At 41.9% G+C, this 20,792-nt stretch overlaps 1 protein-coding gene across 2 annotated transcripts in view; it reads right to left on the bottom strand.

Moving 5' to 3' along the window:
- spns2 (SPNS lysolipid transporter 2, sphingosine-1-phosphate) overlaps positions 1–20,792 on the bottom strand; it is a 97,179-nt gene that overhangs the window by 68,344 nt on the left and 8,043 nt on the right. For both annotated transcript variants that reach the window (XM_033640843.2, XM_033640851.2), the window contains exon 2: positions 1,239–1,304. In XM_033640843.2, the coding sequence (XP_033496734.1) occupies positions 1,239–1,304 (66 nt within the window). The remainder of the gene's footprint in view (positions 1–1,238; positions 1,305–20,792) is intronic.

Here is a 20,792-nt window from a genome sequence, read left to right as displayed (position 1 = left end):
AAAGATATTTTATGTGCATATTGCCTCTGAAAATGCAGACAATATCACGATGTGCACCTAGAGCAATTCTATTATTTTTAAGAATAATAAAAACTTATTTTTTCTTACAGTAATAGTTGCTGACAGGCAGAGGGCCTGTTTGGACTGCAAGGGCTGCGGGGGTTATGAGCCAAAGTCAAGAGAAGACCAAGTGTCTGCTTTTAATTTGGTCCGACAAAAATATACCAGTGAATCTTGGCAGTTCATTTTGCAGCCAAGATATTTATGAGTCAATGGCTACGCAAATAGTGGCAAACGACTACAACCATTTGATTGTTTGAGCTGGATGGATCTCAGTGTGCACACTGGAGACACATATTAATACCAAGTGTAAATATAATCAGGTCAAAACATATCAAGATACAATCTGGACATGAGGCGCATTTTAAAGCAAGGTGCAAAGTTGAGCCAGTTTTTATTGGTTTATATTTAAATCCTATGATAAGAGCACCTTCAGGAGAAAGATTAGAGGTATAAGTGAATCATTAGTGGGTTGATTGTGTAAATCAACTCCACAATGTTTACCATTACTTCCTGTAAATTGGGCTGCCAATATATCTATCAAAGTAAAACCCCTTTTATTGTTTATGTGTAACAAGAGGATTGTTGCTGTTAACTGGGACTCGGGGTCAGAGCCTCTGCCTTTCATTGCTCCACCCAGTTTAGCCAACACCAAAATATCAGAGTTACACAATAATTATTCTCATCCAGAGTCAGACTTTGAACAAAATTAATTCAGCCCTGGGTATTTTCCTCTGGACCGGCCCCCTCTACCAGCTACTCTGCAGCATCAGCTCTGAGGACTTTTTCTTTTTGTCTCTGACCTTTTCTGCTCCTCCTTTTTGTTATTTAGCTCCTTTATCTATTTAATTTATGTCTTCATTCACATACTCCACTCGTTCCATCTTGATTTAATCTTTTTCCCACTTGATCTCTGACATTACATGACAGACCGATCCAACTGAAGGTGTCGGGAGAGGTGATGATGACCAGTACCACTGCACCTGCCTTACAGTATAGGTAGGTTTTTCAACATTACTGGTGGTGGCCTTGTAGCCCGCAAGATGGTCTGGCCCATCAGGCATTTGCCAGAATTGCCTAATGGCCAGTCCGAGCCTGCCTTCATCACATGGAAAATGTGTTCCGGGTTTGAGCTACATTTTTTCACACCTGCAATTACAGGATTAAAAGAGACTTACCTGTTTGCAACAAGCCGATTCCACTGTCTGTCACTCCGTAATGCCGCTGGATGTCTTGCACAACACCTGTAAACAGGAGGAGAGGGAAACATAAACGTGGTTTCAAGACATAATAATAATCATAATCACAGGTGAAGCACTGGACTCTGTTTGATTTATAGCTAAATTGATTTTGGCTTTATGGTCGTCTTTTGTGGCTTGTGATATTGTTGGATATGATGGATAGACAGTACTCAAAGCCTATCATTCACTTTACATCCCTGAAGAGCAATGCAATATCCCTGATAAGTGCTCTCTTGGCTGCTACACAGTGGATAACTTTAAGTAAATGATTGCAAAGATTTCACTGCAGGGTATTATATATCAACAATGTTAAGTCGCTAAACAAACCTTCCATAAAATGCACAAAAACACTTCCATAACACACACACACACTTTCTCCACCATTAGCTCCCCACTGGCTCATGTAAACAGCTCTGGGGTGCAGCTCCAGTGCAGATACTGGAGTTGATTTTGGCTTTACCAGATGACACCGCGACCGACTGTGTGAGGTCAATATTTCTGGTGACTGTCATCAGTCACACAGACACACAGCAGCACCGTAACATCGCTTCACTGTGAGAAACCGCAAGGTCTTTGAAGTTAATCCTGTTACTGCAACTCAAGAGCAGTTATGCAGGAATGGAGGAAATTCACTTGCTGTTCATGTCTCAAATGCCTTAATGAAGTGAATGGCACCTGGTGTGTGGCCAAAGGTAGCAGAGGGAGCGGCTGAATGTTGTGTGTTTGATGATACCAGCTTGTGAAGCATGCAGATGAAATCTCATAAACTTTTTAAAACATCATAAACATCAGACGATCAAGATGAAGAAGAAGATCAGACGGTGATTAATTAGGGTTAAAGAAATCCCTTTATGACTACCATACAATTTTAAACAAGAAGCAACAAGTCTCATCAAATGAATTCTGCTCCTCTTGACACCACCAGCTTGGAAAGGTTCAAAGTCTTATTTTCTAAGTGAAAAGAAAAGAGAAAGGGAATAAGCTGCAGTCCAGATGCAACGTGGTGTGCTTGGTAGTGCTAGCCGAATCTCTGCAAAACTGGCAGGCTGGTCCTGGGGATTGCAACACAGCTCATGAAAATGGAACAGCAGCATGACTAACATTTTAAAAAGCTGGCTGTCTGCTCGTCTCCTCTGAGCCCAGTAGACCAGTATGACCTCACATAAGCTGACCTCTAGACTAGTGCACCTGAGAAACTTTCAGAAATAACTCATGCATCACGTCCTTGTCAATTTGCCTTGGAGGATGATGAGAAACATGACAGTCAGACAGGCAAATAACTGTACTCAACATACTGTAATAGATGTTGATTCTTCTGTCCTTGGCATTGGCATCACTTGTCTATTTGTCAACAGGGGAGGCGCAGAATGCTTTAAAGGCGGTGCGATGCAAAGGCAGGTGCAGATTGAACTTTGAGACATACGTCAGATTCCTGTCATGTGAGTCAAACCACCTGCTCACATTCTCACACTACAAGCGGCATTCCAGTTCAAACGCTACAAGTCTTTGCCTGGTTTCTCTTTCATCATGATGAGACTTAAAGGTGTGTTTTATCAGCCGGTTTCAGCGAAACCAACAGGTCACTCACCTACACTGTCAAAAATGAGGAGAACCTTAATTTCTTAAATTGGCATTCCCCAAAATCACATATTTGGATTTGCTTTATCACCTCTGCATCACTATGTGGTGTTTCTCGTTAGCAGCTCTCACGGCAGTCGGAGCGCACAATGTGGGAATTATGCAGCAACAGCCGCAAGGCAAGTAAGGCTCAATTTACATTTCTAGCAATCTCAGATCACATCCAGTCCAAGATAGGGTGAATAACAGAAGAATTCAGATCATATCTTTATGCATCTCAGGTAGAGTCTGAAAATAGCACCCGCCAGCTGCCAAATTAAACTGTTGTCAGAGGCAGCTAAAATTGTACGGACAAGGAAAAGACACGTTAGCAAAGTTAGTGTATGATTTGACAGAGCTACACATCTGAAGGTCGCTTGGAACTGCTTGATAAAACATTATTCGATCTGATTTACAGTTGAAGTTTACCAAATTCTAACCAATACATTCACGCATAGATTAATGTTTCAAATTCATGCATCAATTTCGTGTAGAGGAATAGCCCAGCACGTAGCGACTGTTTGCTTGAGAGACGGTGGATCATAGCAAGCATCTTGGCGATGGAAGAAGAAAAGAAATTAAACAGCTTGTGCATGAATAAACACTACAGCTCCTCAAGACCCAAGTAAAGTTCCCGTGTCTTGCTTACCAACGTATATGGGCGCATTCACGCAACCCCGAAAAATAAGGCTCCTTGAAAGCCACAGTGTTATTCAAAACTGTGAATTTACTGTGCATATTTTTGTGCAAATATATCGAACACTGAATGGCAGCATTCTTTCACGATCAATGATGTCTAAAGGATCTGAATGTTGTAAGTCGACAAAACAAACTTGCCTGCCACAGATATCTTGACAGACTCAAGATAAGAAAGCAGGTAGGGGATTGCTGATCTGATCTGCCACCCTCCACTCACACACAGACTTGAAACCACATGTAATCATGAAACACATCACGTTGTCATCCCTACATGGCCTTGGCAGACAGTGACTCGGCCCCCCTCCCTGTCAAGCCTGTCAAACAGCGACAACAGTGTTTAACAGTGTAGTGTACAACTGCGGCTGTACTCTAATTAGCCTGGAAGAAGTTCACACACACACACACACATATACACACACACACCCATACAGCCTGCTGGGAGGGGGATTCCTACACCAGATGGTGGAGCGTCCCTCCTGGACAGAGTCTGCATTTGTCTGAGCCACACCCGTCTACACCTACCGCACAATTAACAGGGAATTAATAAAGGTAGAGTTGGCACGATGTTAGATGAACAGCTGCGGATGTCAGATAAACTAGTGCGATAAAGTCCTCCCATAAGATTAGATCTATTAGAAACATATAAAAATATTGTGTGAGAAGTTATTATGATATTTATTTGTTATTCCAGCAGCTAATCGTGCATTTAAATAAGAGGTGGATGTCAGATCAAAGCAACACTGTATATTGCGCTAGATTCAAGTGCAATGAGCTGTGTAATGAACTGTGTTAATCTGTAAGGGATTACAGAGAGCCAGCAGCACTGTGTTTGTGTCGCAGTCTATCACAACTATCATCTCTACTCTCAATGAGGGCTTTTAATGCTTGGCAATTAAACTCTGTCTTTTCTTCTTCTCTCCTACATTTCTCCTTCCTCAGCCTTTAAGCTGTGTCTCCTCGTTCCTTTTTTTTTTTTTTTAAATTCCTTTAGTCAGCCTGAGATTCATGTTTTTAAGGAGATGTAACCACCATGTCTCTCTACGATAGAGAGATTTAGCAATGTATTCGATGATGAGGTACCACAACCCAAGCTGGCGGCACCCAGTTTGGTTGCCATGGCAATGCTGTGTGAGATAAAGGTCAAGAGACCACAAAGGAGCTCAGCTTTCCAAATCTCCAAGCTGCCTTTTTTGTAATACCAAGATCCTCACTACAGCTGCATCTCACAATGCAGCATCTGCTCACATGTTCCTAAGATACGCAGAAATACCACCACCTTACACTGGAAAAAGGGGTATTTTATATTATAGCTACATATCGGGGCACCACTGTGGCTGGGACAACATTGCAAATACAACCTCACAGATGCATTTAATTCAACGCAGTTACAAAAATAAAAATGCTGGCATTGCATGTTTCTGAAAACTATGGATACATATTTGTGTTTAATAATGTAGGGAATATCTTACAAGTTAATGTTTCAACAATATTATGGGTATGTTGAGGCACAAAAAGTGCTTGGTTATAGTTAGGAAAAGATCATATTTTGGAGAACAACTGCTTTTCGTGGCACTATCCCGGCAGGAAACAGCAATGTCCCAGTAAAAAACAACCATGGTGTAATCCTGGCAGGATCAGTGATTTCTCATTAAAAAACATGCTTTTCGTGGCATTAGCCCACCTGGAAACGCAGTGATGTCTTGTTAAAAAATAATTGCTTTACATTGCACTTTCCTGGCATTAAACGTAGTGGTCTCTCTGTAAAAAACAGTGGTGGAAAAACAGCAACAGGTCACCACAAACACCCATAGGTGGTGGCTAAAAAGCTGCTGGAAAAACTGCGATGACTCGCTAAAATATAACCGGTTTTGTTGTTTGTTGTGCTCAAACAGTGATGTGAAGCTTGGCAGGTGTCTCGCCCTTACCGTCTCCACCACTTCCCAGTGACAAAGTCAGCTCATATACTTTGTCTCCATAGAAACATTGATGTGAAACTTACAAAATGTAAGGTATCCATTTTTTTTTTTTGCAAAAAGTGAACAATGTCAATATTTTCCTCTGTTGACTGGGCTGTTTAATTGTACAACGCTAATGAGCTTCTCAAGTCTCGGGCCTCCGAGGGTTATACGCGCATCTGAACATGATGCCAAGCAAGAAACATGGCAGGAATGTGGATCTTCCTGACAGCTCACAACAGTAACACCAGCTACTTCCATCTTCATTAAAGGTGACAGCATTCACACAGGAAAGCACAGTCACAGCTACTTTGCAGGCCACTCCCTCTGACACACACAGCGCACCGGACAAAGCCTTAGTTTACCTTTATACCACTGGAAACATGATGTTCAGAATGTTCTGACGTTGAACACACAGCTGCACTTTGGTCTGTTTGTTTCCGGTTTGTGCAGATTATAACCAACTTGTCCTGCGATGTGTAACAACACACTCCAGAGCTGCGTTTATGTTTTCTTTGGCACTTAAGGACCCTTTCATGAATTTATTGTGATGCTGAACTGTACACAGTATGCGGCTGCAGACAGTTGCTTCACGCAGTCAAAACATAGAGTTGACACAGAGTCGGGGGGCCAGTGTGGAGCTGACACTTATTCCACCCTCTCATAAAGTCCGCCTTTATGACCACAGTTCAGCTTAAGAAGAAATGACTCAAATTGGTGAACACGCCACAAATGCTGCATTTAGAGCAGTGAATGGTGAATGATCTTCGATATGAATAGTACTTTCTTTCAGTCTTTGCTTTTTCCATTATAGGACGACTAGTAGGCTGCTCACTAACTGTACAGGCAAGGGTTTGTGGATAAATTAATGCAGCTCAGAATAACATACTTTTTTTCTTTGGCATCATGTTTGCAAAAAGAACACAACACGTTTTTGGAGGTTAAATTACCCAGCGTCCGAAGTCAGTCAACATGATGGCGTGATCCAGAGGAAACATTTAAATGAGGATACAGCATGCTGTTTTTGCAAGGCCAGCTTTCGTGCAGTGACGCACGCTGCCAGCATTACTCCTCTGGGACCGCCATACACTCACAAATACACCATAAGTGAACACACACACACGTCCACACACCCCATACAGCCATACACAGATATGCACACGCAGAACTCCATCAGCTTAGAGAGGACAGATTTCATATCAAATCCCCAACAGAGGCGCGTGGATCTCTGGCCCCCCTTGGTTCTATTTCTGCTCATAGAAACTAGGCTAAGAGGAAGGAGAGAATAGCGGTCCAATTTAATGGTGACGAGTGTTGGAGAGACACATGCAGAGAGAGGAGAGGAGTCATGAGGAGCAAAGAAATAGGTGGTGGCTACAAGCGGGTCAGTTTGGGCTGGATCCGTTTTGTAAAGTGATATTTTTCCTTTGTTTATATATATATATATATATCTGTGTGTGTGTGTGTGTGTGTGTGTGTGTGTGTTCCCCTTTCCCCTGGTTTTACTGTGTGTGTGTCTGAGTGAGAAGGAGCCAATGGATGGAAGTCATTCATTCTGGCCAGAGTGTGACGGGCAGCGGTGAACCACTCTGCTGATGTGGCCAGATCCTTCCCCTTCATTCCTGCAAAGGGGTGATCCCTTTTCATGTGTCAACCCCCATCAGTATAAATAGTCTGGGAAAGGAAGAAGAGGGGGGGGGGCATAATGAGTGAGGAGAAAGTGCATCTTTTCTGGTTGTTCTCGTGACCAATTTTTGGATTTAAGCGTGTGGGAGATGGTAAGAAAGAGTGCGGAGAGAGAGCAACAGAGTGCAGAGGCAGGCCGCGCTGCAGAGCGTCTCAGACTGCAGCGAGGAGAAAGCCGACCACAAATATGCCCGACTGTGGCCGGCGGGCTCCTGACCGACTGCTCTCCTCCCTTGCCATGTGGCCGCAGTGGGCGGGGGAGCACTTTTTCCATTCCACTTCCTTTCCCTGCCACACAGAAAGGAAAACGTGCTGCAAATGTCTGGGAAACAGTGTCGAGCTGCCTGCACGGGATAACTTGTACAAGAGGATAAAATCAGCAAGAGATGTGGAGTGTGTGAGTGAGTGCTAAAAAGTTCAAGTCCTGCTTCACCGAAAACAACTTTTACTTTACACTGCATGAAAAATACAGCAAGACTTTCTATTGACAAGCTTAGAGGCTACTGTTTTAAAGCCAGAAATAACATATTATCAATCTGAGAGCTGAGTCATGTTGAGTAAAAGTACTCTGTGGAATTTTTTGACCACTGTGGCGCAATGTTTTTATGAGTTCTTGGTTTGTTTATGCACATGAAGGGGGATGCACAGACACGTGCTGGCACACTTTGCAGATGTTTTATGAGGAAGTCAATATGACCTTCGTTTCTGTTAGATCTCAAATATGCACACAGTGCATTTTGGTGAGATGTAAAATCACTTTTACTTTTGACACTACTGATGTAGAAGAGAGAAACCCATCTAAATACCTGCATGATGTGGATTGTATAAATTAAAGTAAGGTTGTCCCAGTCAGGTTATTACACCTAATAATATTTTCAGTTTGCAATCCTAACTCACGGATGTGTAACTCAGACTGCACTTCCTGGATCGTTTTCATCTTCTTATCTGTAGCAACACACCCACAACAGCGCAAATCCTATTTCAGACAATTTCCCATCATGCCAAGATAAAAACTGTTTGTGAAACCCACAAATCACAAATATTCAAACACGGGTATGCACAATACAGTGGGTCTACTGCAAGTAAAAGTAAAAGTGAATAAATTAGACTACTGGTTTCAGTTCATGTTCCTTTTTTGATTTTTCTGACTTTGATGTATGGGTTTCATATCATGCAAGTGAAAGTACTAAAAAGGCACACTGTGCAGATTTTCAATCAGCCTTGTCTCGTGACAAAGTACGTTGTGTGTGTAAATTAACTTCCCTCCATCTTCCCAGTGCCCAGATCTCCCTGCTCATCTCTCAACTCAAATTTTCACTTGCTGCAGGGCTATTTCTTGAGCTACTAAGGCATTTTCGTATGCCTTACACCATGGACACAAAGAGTATAGAAGCGGATCGAGAGAGAAACCTGCCCCTTAGCCTTGCGACTCGATCTCCTCAACCCATATGAAGCCAGGATAAATGACACACAAGACTATGCTATGAATGCTATTTTATGGAGGCTTTATTGTCTTCACAATTTATTGTTTCTTATCTGTGAAATTAAAGTAAATTAAAGCTTTGTTTCCACTGAGGGAAATGGTTTTCAGGTGATAACAAAAAGCCAGGAGGTTATGGGGAGGTGCACGTCAGGCTACGACGTAGATTGGGCTGTACAGCAGGATTTCTACTTCTGCACTGAATCGACGCCGTACCCTCTGCTGTAGCCTGACATGCACCTCCCCAGAAATGTAAGTACAAATCACAGCTATGTAGACCTCCTGTGTATTTTTGTTAGCTGAAAACCTCAGTAAAAACTAAGCTTTTATTTACTTTTATTTCACAGATTATAAACAATAAATTGTTAAGACAATGAATGGACAATAGAAACAAATATATTTCAAATATAAACCAAGATTCTGTCCCTGTGTTGCCTATTTCTCACCTAAAATGTCTTCAGAAACATATTTCAGTGCACTGTTTGGCTGTAATATGAGAACAGGAAGTGGGCACAACATTCTTTCCTGTATTGTGAACAATGGAGGCTGAAAAAACTGAGATGAGACGGTAAAACTAAGCAGCGCTGATCAAATATAAACAAATATTCTGTTACTATATTGCCTATTTCTTGCCTCAAATGTTTTAGAAACATATACTAGCTTATTGTTTAACTGTAATTCAAGACCAAACGGCCAAGCTGCATTACATCACCCACCAGTGGGAGTGTTCACTGGTCTGGTGCGGCAGAGTGCATTCTGGTAGTTGTAGGTTTTTCTCTTGAGTAAAAGTGAATGTTATAACCTTTTCCTTCTGTTTTCTCTGGTCATGTAGCACCAACTTCAAAAGTAATGGCATCTTTCTACAATTAAGGCAGCCCACTTTGTTAAAGACCATCTTTTCAGCAGTGAAATACTTGTATAAGATGACAGTTTACAGTACACATCACTATAATATAAGAAATCAGAACTCCTGCCAGTGTGTGAGAATGAATATGCTGTTATTTCAGCAGTACAACCACTATGACATTTGAGACAGCTTTCACTCTAATCTTCTAAATTTGTGACAGCCAAACTGGGGCGAAATCAAATTAAAGGCCTGTAGGTTTGCCAGCCTTACCACTTTGATTAATAGGGCTTTTTTTTCCAACCTAATTTTCTTTCACTAATCAAAAGCTTGAATTCAGCTCAAGGGCTGCGGTGCATTAGTCCCAGCCAGTACGTGCTAAATATTTGATGGTAGTGGAGAGGACGCATAGTAAAGCATCGGGAGAGCAGACTAAACCTATAGCTCATCCATAATACATCCAGGGCTAGCCCACTTGTTCGTATGAGATAATGCATTAGATGTATTGGAAAGAGATGCAGCGAAGCGGAGCAAAGGTATTTGAGATGAGATGAGACTGTCTGACTGCCAGGGGATCTCCATGAGCTGCACCCGTTCACACCAGCGTCTCTCAGGAATACTGAACAGCAGTTGAACTCAACCTTGAATGTGGACTCGGAGGAGTGTTATTTATGTGGAATTTTGAAAAGGAGCCATGTTAACTGGCAGAGAATCACTGAGAGAAACGGTGTCTGGTTTAATTTACTGCAGAAGTGATATGGACATTGTCCCTTTCACAAAATGCCTTAAGGTTTAGATTCAATTTGGCTGAGTCCTCCTGGATCATTTAAACATATCAATCCAAAAAGAACTAACCACAATGGCATTTGATCTCATGCTTTGAACTAAATGCTCACGTCAGAATTCTCACAATGACAATGCAAATGTGCTGATGTTGAGCAGATAACATTGACAGTGGTCACTATCTTAGTTGAGGATGTTAGCATGCTAGCTTTTGCTAATTAACACTAAACAAAGTAGGGCTATTAGTCAATCAACAGAAAAATAATCATCAACTACTTTGATCATTTTCATGGCAGAAAATGCAGCTTACAGCCACTCAAATATGTTGAAGCTCTGCTTTTCTCTGATTTATATCATATTGAACTGAATATTTTGGGGTTTTGATCTGACAAAACAAGACTTTAAAGACATCACAGTCAAATGTGTGGCCCTTTGCTTCATGTCGACTCATTTGTCATCTGTCTTTTCCCTTTCAAATCTATCTGTCCTGTCCAAAAAAGGCAAAAGCTGAAAAAATCATTAACAACACCACCTTACACTTTGGGAAACTGGGATAGAGATTTTCTGACATTTAGAGACCAAACGATTCATTGATTAGTCCAAAAAATAATCAGCACATTCATTTCAGCCCTTTGTTCCGACAGCTCATTTTTCTGAAGCCCCAATAGTTCAAAGAAAGTACCAAAAGCTGTCATAAGAGCCTCCTACTATGACGAAGACATCACCCACTGTAATCTGCCTCTGATTGTCTAATACACCTTGGTTGGGTTGGTTAGGTCTGGGCATGAGGAGAGAGATTGGTTAGGGTTAAGGTAAGAATATCGTGATAAGTTAATCAGACGTGGAGCAGAGCGAGTCATGCCTTTGCAATAGCAGTGTCAATCTGCATCATAATTAGCCATGTGCATATGTTTGAGACAGTGTGTAGAGTATTTTCTTAGAAACAACTCTATGGAGCAATGAGAATTTGTTTTTGGGATAACGGGATGCTGGACATATGGAATTCTGTGCAATGGGACATTCTTTGGACCATTAAGGCTTCTGAATAATGAGCTATCAGAACAACAGCATGGCACCCTCAAAGTATACATAAACTTGATGGAAATGTCATCAGATGTTTTGGTCATAAACCAAAGTATTGAACAAAGTGAAATGTTGACCTAATGATGCTGCAAGAGGAAAAATTACAGAATACGGTACTACAATTCATCCCCTGGGGAACATGAATGTCTGAACCAAAACATGTGCCAATCTATATAGACATTTCACTGGATATGTATAGAATTTGATCTGCTGGTAACACTAAATTAAAAGTCCAAAGATCCCCAAACTAAATAGGATCGTTCCTCTCTGGATCATCAATGTCTGTACAAAATTTCATTGCAATCCCTCCAATAGTTGTTGATATATTTCAGTTAGGACCAAAGTGGTGATACATGGACACGCAGGGTTATATCAGGGTAGGGACAATTTGTTCGTTAAAACAGCCTACGAGTTCACTCACAGTACATCGCTCTGTGTGTGCGTGTGTGTGTGTGTGTGTGTGTGTGTGTGTGTGTGCGCACCAGTGTCAGCACATGTGAATTTGAAAAAATCCTGTCAGTAATCCCAGCACTATTTTTACATAACAGTGTAACAGTGTGGAGGATTAAAGTCATTATGTAGTGTTTTTAATGAGATTTCATTTCTCCTCTCTCCCTCTTTTTTTTCCGGTTTTATGAGGAGAATCCACTGTGGGGAACACTAAACATCTTGCTGCATAATTACCATAAAGTGTACGTACAATTGAGACAATCCTTTTTCTTGTCTTGCTTAATGACACTCATTTAGACGCAGTATCTTTAATTATTCAAAGATAAAGTAGCTCTAAAATGCTGCTGGTATATTCACTTTAAATACCTGATACTTGATGTACTTTAAAAGAATATATTTATGTGCTCTCGCCTTGACACCTGACTCATCCACTTCATCTGACTCCCCCTTGATGCGCTCGCAGTGCGAGCTGGAAAGCATAAGATGTCCACAGGCTGTCAAACTGACTGTCTAGACCGCAGCGCTGTTTCACAAAAATAGAGGGTGGAAAGTGACCCTGAGCCATGATGAAAACACAAGAAAATTGGTGAAGATTTGTATTTTCAGCTCAATTTAGCATCAAACGGCTATAGCCCAGCTATCTTCTCTGGATAATCACCGTGCTCAGGCGCCACAAAATGGAGAATTAAGGGGCAAATAGGGGCTCAGCTGGTTCTATATGGGTAATCTATATGGCACATTATATTTTATTTCTGTTTTTCAAGAAAGAACATCCAGGAATTTGTTTATTTTGAGTTTCTATTTCTCAAAAAGGGTTGAAATTGCGTAAAACTGGGAAAATCAATAATGAATAAATCTGTCACATACCATTAAATACCCCATTAAAACCACCACCAGTGTGTAAAGACATAGAAAATAGGCAGAATTGGGTTTAAACCGATCCGTTGTAAGAGGTTTTAATCATAAAAATAAGGCTTTTTTTTAACATGTTAGCCAGGAAAAAAACTAATGCAAGCTACCTTTCGAATTGTTTTTGGACTATGTTGATGTCTACATGCATGCGACCTCTTAAATTCTGTGTATCACAGTGCTTTATGAGACCAGCTCCCATACTCATCATTGTACACTACTAGACTGGCCGTTGTTAAGTCTACATAGACAACTTCATTTGTACATTTTTGTTGACAAGGCTGTTCTGGGTAAAATCCACTCATGACACAGACCAGCAGTTTTCAGCTTCGTTCCACCATGTGGCTTTCTCACTAGTTCCAAGGCTTTGCACTGAGCTGGGGAAAAAACACTTCTCCTACTTTCGTCCTCGGGCTTGGAATAATCTGCAGAGCATACTACATCTTAATAGTCCCTTTGGGAAATTTAAAGCCATGTTAAAAGACCATGTAACTAATAAATGCAACTGTTTTTTAGTCTCTTCCTTGTGTGTTTGATGATTGCATTTCCTGCCTCTCTCTCCCTTTCTTTTTAAAAATCCATTACCACCCATTTCCAGGCCAGGTTGTGGGGGCAGCAGGATGAGCAAGGTGCTCCAGGCATCCCTCTACCCAGCAACGTTTTCCAGCTCCTCCTGGGGAATCCTGAGGCGTCCCTGGGCCAGATGAGATATATAATCCCTCCACTGTGTTCTGGGTCTGCTCCAGGGCCTCTTACCAGTTGGACGTGCCCGAAAAACCTCTTTGGCCAGGAGGCATCCTGATCAGATGCCCAAACCACCTTAACTGACCCCTCTACTCCAAGCTCCCTCTGGATGTCTTTCTTCCACGCCCTATCACTTGTGGCAGAGCCAAGCCACCCTACAGGCAAAACTCATTTTGGCTGCTTGTATCTGCAAACTCATTCTTTCGGTCACTTCCCAAAGCTATTGGTGAGTGTCAGAATGTAGATGGACTGGTAAATCAAGAGCTTCTTCCTGCTCAACGCCTGCATCACTGCAGATGCCGCACCAAATCACCTGTCCATCTAAGGCTCCATTTAATCCTCACTCATAAACAAGCCCCAAGATACTTGAACTCCTACACTTGAGGCAGTAAATCTCTCCCAACCCAGTTGTTGTGTCTTATCTCTGTTTTAAACTGTAACTAACTGGTATGTTGTCTTGGCCAGGTCTTCCTCAGAAAAGAAATTTCCATCTCAAGAGACTTACTGGTAACAGCAAAACAATAAACTACGACTCTTGCATATAACCTATTCCAGTGCTTCCATGGCATGGACCACCAGGGTCCCATAACCAGTCAGCCATTCAGAACTAAATGTGACCTTGGGATGTCACCACATCTTGCTGCAATTAAGCGTCCATTTTGTTACAAGGCTGCTGCTTGACTGCATCATACCGAAGTATGACTGATGAAACAAGGAAGGTCCCTCTGCCATATTTAGTTTTTATGTGCGCAGTGATAACATCTGTCACAAATGAATTTGTCTCTCCTCCCACGCATCGATCACGATTCTCCACAGCAGCCACAACTACTCCATTTGGACCATAGCTAATGGGATATCTGTCGCTGCTCTCCAATACAATTGGCAACATACTGTGTGTGTACTGCAGTGTTTATAACAGCTACTTTAATAATGGCTCCTGGGAGTTTAGAGATGCGTAAATATGAAAGTCTGTTTTTTCTATCTTTAGGCTTCCTCCTGTATTCCCATCACTACTCCAACCAGAGGGAAGGCCAATCACACATACAAAAGCATTTTCATTCTTAGATGCTGTCAAGGTGACCTCTCAACATTACTCAAAAGCAATCCTACCGATGCCTCTCTCACACTGTGTCTTCGTTTAAAGAGAAAAAACACTAATTTCCAAGTCAATTTCATGCCGGTTATGGGGCGGACAGTTTAGTTAAGGCCGTTGGGTTCATCTTTCACTGTCTCATGAATTAGATATGCATCTCATTACTTCCTCGGCTATTTCATCAAACACTCTGAGAAACCCAAATATGTCTTTTTGCACAAACTTGTAAAAAAATGACCTCAGAGGCCTGTTTGAATCTCCTCAAAGGGAAATTATTATTGAATGTTTGATTTCTGAAGTCATTTTACATGATAAAAAAAAGCTGTGAACCCATTTCCAAAACTGAACTCTACAATTTTTCAATCAGACTTCTCAACAGTGAGTTGTGATGTGAACTCTTCTTAGCGTGGGAAAACACACCAAGGCATCCTTTTTTGTTCCTACGACTTCCTCCACATACCAGGCATGTTTCATTAAAGAATGGCCCACATACCTACAGTGCAGTACATGGCCTCAGGCCTCATGCACTTATCAGTCAGTCATTTAACTATAATAAGAAAAATGCACATGAGGCTTTACACTGGTGCGCTGCCCAGATACTTACATCAACAACCTGAATGAAGACATGTTGCAGTAGGCTGTGGGTTTGTCTCCTAAACATCACTGAACATGTAAGTCATTCAGCTGCAGCTTCAGCATAAAGTATAGTGTTATATATTCAGTGTTATAAATCCATGCAATCAAAATGTTTTGTAGTGGTGTGTTGACAGGATTGAGCAGATTTATGTAGTTAAACATGGACCAGTAAACATTTACGGTGCTAAAGAATCAAAAGAACGCTGTAATAACCCTCCCTGGGCAGTGAGGCGTAACCAACCATTCTGGTGTATGACTGCACTGCAGAAACAAACACCTAAACTCAGCCTGTCATTGTCTCATAAGCTATTCTCCCACAGTGCAGCCGAGAATAAACACAGATACAAAAGTCTGCCTGCCTGCTAATCAAGCTGTGCGGTGCAGAATTAGCCAGAATTTAAATGAGGGGCTCGACTGATTGGATAAGATAATGTGTTGCTGCCAGCCCAACATTTAGTTTAATATATGTCGCCCCTGTGACAGCAATGACCGTGGATGGATTACTGAACGGGCCTCCCAGGCACAAACCCAGGGCTCCAAACTGTCAGGGGCCCTCCTGGCTTTCACCTGCAAAATGTCACTCAAATTAACACGTATTGACCAGGAAGAGACTTAAAATGACCACACAGAGTCAATTCTTAAGAGACATAAAATAACTACAGAGAGATGCAAAACAGATGCAAAGAGACTCACAGAGACTATAAAGAAAAGAAGAACAACCACAAAGAGATACAAAACGGCTGCAAAAAGATGCAGAGCAACTACAGCTGGAGAAAAAGCAACTACTAAGAGACCCAAAATGACCACAGAGATGCAAAATGACTCCAGAGAGATGGAAAGCAACTACAAAGAGACACAAAACGGCTACTAAAAGGGGCAAAAACGTACACACAAACCCGCAGAGAGATGTGTAACAACTATTAAAAAGGTGCAAAACAACAACAAAAATAGGCTAAACAAATATAAAATGTGTGTGTTGCGTCTGTGGAGGAGAGGTGGGGGGGCCTTCTGCATGTCTCTGCCCAGGGGCTCATTGTCTCATTATCCACCCATGGCAATGACGTCTTGGAAACACAAAACCAACGATACATTCTCATAGGAATTCAATCCTAAGTGTGAACCTTTAACAACAGAAAAACACACTAAGGGCTGTGTGTGCATGTGTGCATGTGTGTGTCCACCTCTGACCCGGGGCATTAACAGAAAGATCTAAGTCTTTGACAGAGGTCAGCGCCCTCATTCAACCCCACCTCTTCCCACTAACTCAGTAACGCATACACCAAACACAGTAATGAAAATCCTGCAATCTCATCTCGCTCTGACAACATGACAGATATCCGCAAATGAAATCAAAACAAGAGCGGATGAAACATGTGAGGAAACACACACAGGACCTTATCCTGGGCCTGATCAGTGGATATAAAAGATTACGTAATCCCTGTGCCAGGCTCCAGTATTTACTCCATCACATGTAAATGGGGGGAAAAAGATTAAATTTTTTCTCAACTGGGAGGGCCTTTTCAAATATAGGGCTGCTGTAAATAAGCACTCCAAATATTATTCTAGCAGCTGTGAGAGCTTCCAGGAGCCGAGAGCTAATATCAGTGCTAGCTGAAGGTCTGCTCTCACAACCGCTGGTTGCAGCTTGTGCAGGTCAATATTAGATTCCAATCCTCTCAGGAACAACTTGTTAATGTGTCAGAGAAAAATCCAATTTCAGTGCGTCTCAGGATACTACAGTTTCATCACTTGTAACAAATTTCAAGCTGCTACTCTGTTGATCAATATTCAGTGTCTGTGTGTTTCGCAAATAAATGGATTGCATTGTCTTCTATTTGCATTTTTTCCATCACATGTATCAGCAGTCTCACCCAGAGCGCTGGACTCACGGGAACATTAGAATATGACAACACAGAAATTTCACTTGTTTGTGTTGCTTTGTTGTGTGTGCTGAAATTCAAAACGACGTGAAATACAAGAGGCCTTTGCTTTTAGTCCGGAGCCACATTGACTCAGTGAGCTTTAGCACCACATTACAAAGAACTCTTCATTCAGAGGTTTTGAAATTTTAATGTTTTGCAATGTAAATCTCTTTCCTTTCATTTTATTTCCTGTTGACTTTGCTGACAGACAGCGGGCTAGCTGCGTTGACATGCAGAAACCAGGCTCTCAGGAAGAGCGACAAGCTTTAAAGCTAATTTTACATAGTAGGCAAAAATGGAACTGCACCGTCCTGATCCATCACATGATGTCATGGGGCCCAGAAAGACTTTTTTCCATAGATTTTAGAGAATCTAGAGCCACGAGATTAAAATACTTTATTACTATTCAAGTTAGCAAAGCGCTAAACTGAGTTAGCCATTCAGCCGGCAGAGGTAAGATGCTCGCCCACACTCAGGCACGTTTGGCTGCTGTAAGTCTCTAGTGCGCTTGCTCTGCGGACCCCATAACTCAAGCGGAAAAGTGCCCAACGTCATCTCCACTATTATTGTGTTGTCTAATTGGAGGATTTGAGAGGTGGGCCTTCTGTGGTGGCCACGACAACAACTTAACAGTTGGTAAAAAATGGAGGAGAAACTGGTGGTACTTCCTGTGATCCACCCTCCTTTTTTAGGGTCTCAGGGTCTAAGTAGGTAATTTCAGCTGGCCGGAATAAACGGTAGATTGATTACACGGGGACGTTAGGGTAAGTAGGTGATGGGGTGGTTGTCTGGCAACACTAAAAAGGCACAGCAAACGTTTTTTACTGGTGGCATTCATATCAAAATAAAAAAAGGCAGTGTGGTGCACCTCATGTTTTGCAACCTGCAAAATGCTCTCTGTGTGATTGGGCCTCACTGCCGAATGAGCAATACCATTAGCTCCCACTAGACCTGGCTGGTGCATGGTGCGTTCAATTGGAATGTAGCAAAATAACCTTGAGGCCGACATATGTAACCAGTCAAAAATATTGCCGTTGGTGAATTGATTAATAATTAACCGTTGACATCCCTCCTTGAAATGGATGTGAATGAAAAAGTCGTCTTACAAGAAAGAACACAAAAAAAACAACAGGTTTATGTGATTTTGACAACTCAAATTAACAACCACTGCTTGTGCTATTTCCTTAGTGTGTTCCCATTCAACACATTAGTGATACAGTCCTACATATTTTCATTTCAACAACATCGCAGCTCCAACATTTCCTTGTTAAAGTTTGCAGAGATAATCACAGGAGAGGGAATGCAGGGAGTGAGAAAAGCAAATTTTTGTCCTATCACCTTTTATAAGCGGGGATGAGCTGCAATTTGACAACATGTCAAACACAGCAAAGTGCCAAATCTCTCCTCCTTCCTTCCTGCCATCTTGCTGTCTGCCTGAAGAGATGGATTTCAGCTCTTTCTTCACATAAACACCCCAATCTTCTCGGATAATGAGACAGGAAGGGAGGGGCGTCTTTTTAACATGGGGGCAAATTGCGAATGGGTGTATGAAAGGGCCGGATGGCGACCGGGAGAATCCCTCTGCTCATGACTCATCTCGCTGTCACTCTATCATGTCTTAAAATCTGGACTGAAGTTAACGGACACTGTGTTTATCTCAGGGCTTTAATCCTTGAGCAAACTTGTAGGCGGAGGACACAACACCAAAGAAAACACCACCGCCCCTCCTTATGTCCACACACACTCCTCTGATGACAGAGGGGAGGTCAGCGATTATCAGACTACCACTCACCTTCACGTGTCAAAGATCAACAGGCAGCTTGAGCAAGCACTGCTGTTGTTTACAAGTGGACTCGTCAAGCTACTGGAAGTTTAAAGATAAGAACCATTTAAGACGTTGAATGATAAGCAAAGGCACTGTGTGTTGAGAGAACCACTCAGATTCTATTCTAATGTTGGATTTTGTTAAAAACAGGATGTGTGGCTTTGATGTGGCAGAGTTTGACACACACAGAATAGAGACAACTGCCAAAAGCTGAGTTATGACTCAGAGAGGAAGAATGTGAGATGTTAGATGCAAATTGCGGTAATCAGGCACTCGGGTTAAAGTAACCAAATTGCCATGCGCTGTGTCCAATACCAAAATTATGACTTCAATACGATACCTGCCTAAATATCACAATGCGGATACTGAAATGATACCATGGCAAAAACCTACAGAGGAAGTAATTTGACTGAATGCGATTTGCATACTTTTGTTTTTGGCAGCTTGCAAGTCATGGTAACGTTAGTGTTATCAGTGTGAACGTTGCGTTTGCATGTAGAGATGTCTGCTGCAATGGTAAGCAAGCTAAAAAGATTGTCCTTTACTGCCTTATCAAACTTGAAAAAAGCTTACTTATCACAAAATAAATCACACTCATTTGACCTGAGGGCATGGGCATGATGTAATTGTGTTATCTATCACATTAGCAACCTGTCGCTCTTTGAATTCTTTGTAAGGCTGGATGTGTTGACTCCCTTGGTCTGTGTATAAGTGACGCTCTAGTTAAACTATGACACTCTGGTACGCCTTGTGTATCAGTTTTGGATGCTCAGGGATGGTGTGTCAATTTATGCTAGCTATAGTCTTTGTGTCTTGTCAAAATGAACTTTTGTTTTCAAAAGAAAATGTAGAGTTCCTGCTACAATGTTTACTTCCTGAGGTTTAAGCGACAAAAGTATGTGGTTAGGTTTACAAAAAACACATCATGTTTGGCTTAAAATAAGTATGTTTGTTACTAACGTAATGTCACATCATGTGACATACATCATCTGACATCTGTCAACAGCACAGCATGCTACACAATAATAGAACACTACATTGTTATTACAATATCTCCACTGACTTTTGGTTTACAAGGAACACTAACAGCAAGCTCCTGGGTGAAAGTAAATGGTAAATGGTAAACTGTATAGCAATTTTCTAGTCTTCCGACCACTCAAGACGCTTTTACACTACGTCACTTTCACCCATTCACACATGCATGGTGCCACCTGCTACTCAGTTACCATTCACAAGCTCTCAAACACCAATGGAACAGCCACAGGGAGCAATTTGGGGATTGGTATCTTGGCCAGGGTTACTGCGACATGTAGACTGGAAAAGCTGGAGATCGAACCACCGAAGTCTGAAGGTTATTGGCCCACCTCCGCTCCCACCCACTACACACACATACTTGCTCTTTAAGGTAGTTGCCCAGCAAGCCAAAAAATGACATCACCCGGTGCGTCCCATACTCCAACTACAGGGTACCACGATGCGTCTGTATCTGACACTGATCACCACTGATCGCCACTGACCAAGCGCCGGTGTTTGGCGCATTGTGAGTCTGGCCGGGGTGACGGTAGGCATGAACACTTGTACTTACAGCCATGCCTCTCCCACGATGTTTTTAGAGACACACACTGTTGCAGTGGGCAGTGGTTGCATATCAACACAACTCATAAGAAATGTGGCTCTTATTAAAACACTGTCATTCTTTAAGTACTAATAAAATGGGATATAGCACTATAGTCGTCAGGGTATTGCAATACCTTTATAGTATTAG

The sequence above is a fragment of the Epinephelus lanceolatus genome, chromosome 11 (assembly GCF_041903045.1).
Source record: "Epinephelus lanceolatus isolate andai-2023 chromosome 11, ASM4190304v1, whole genome shotgun sequence".
Lineage (NCBI taxonomy): Eukaryota > Metazoa > Chordata > Actinopteri > Perciformes > Serranidae > Epinephelus > Epinephelus lanceolatus.
This window is presented reverse-complemented; position numbering and strand designations above follow the sequence as displayed.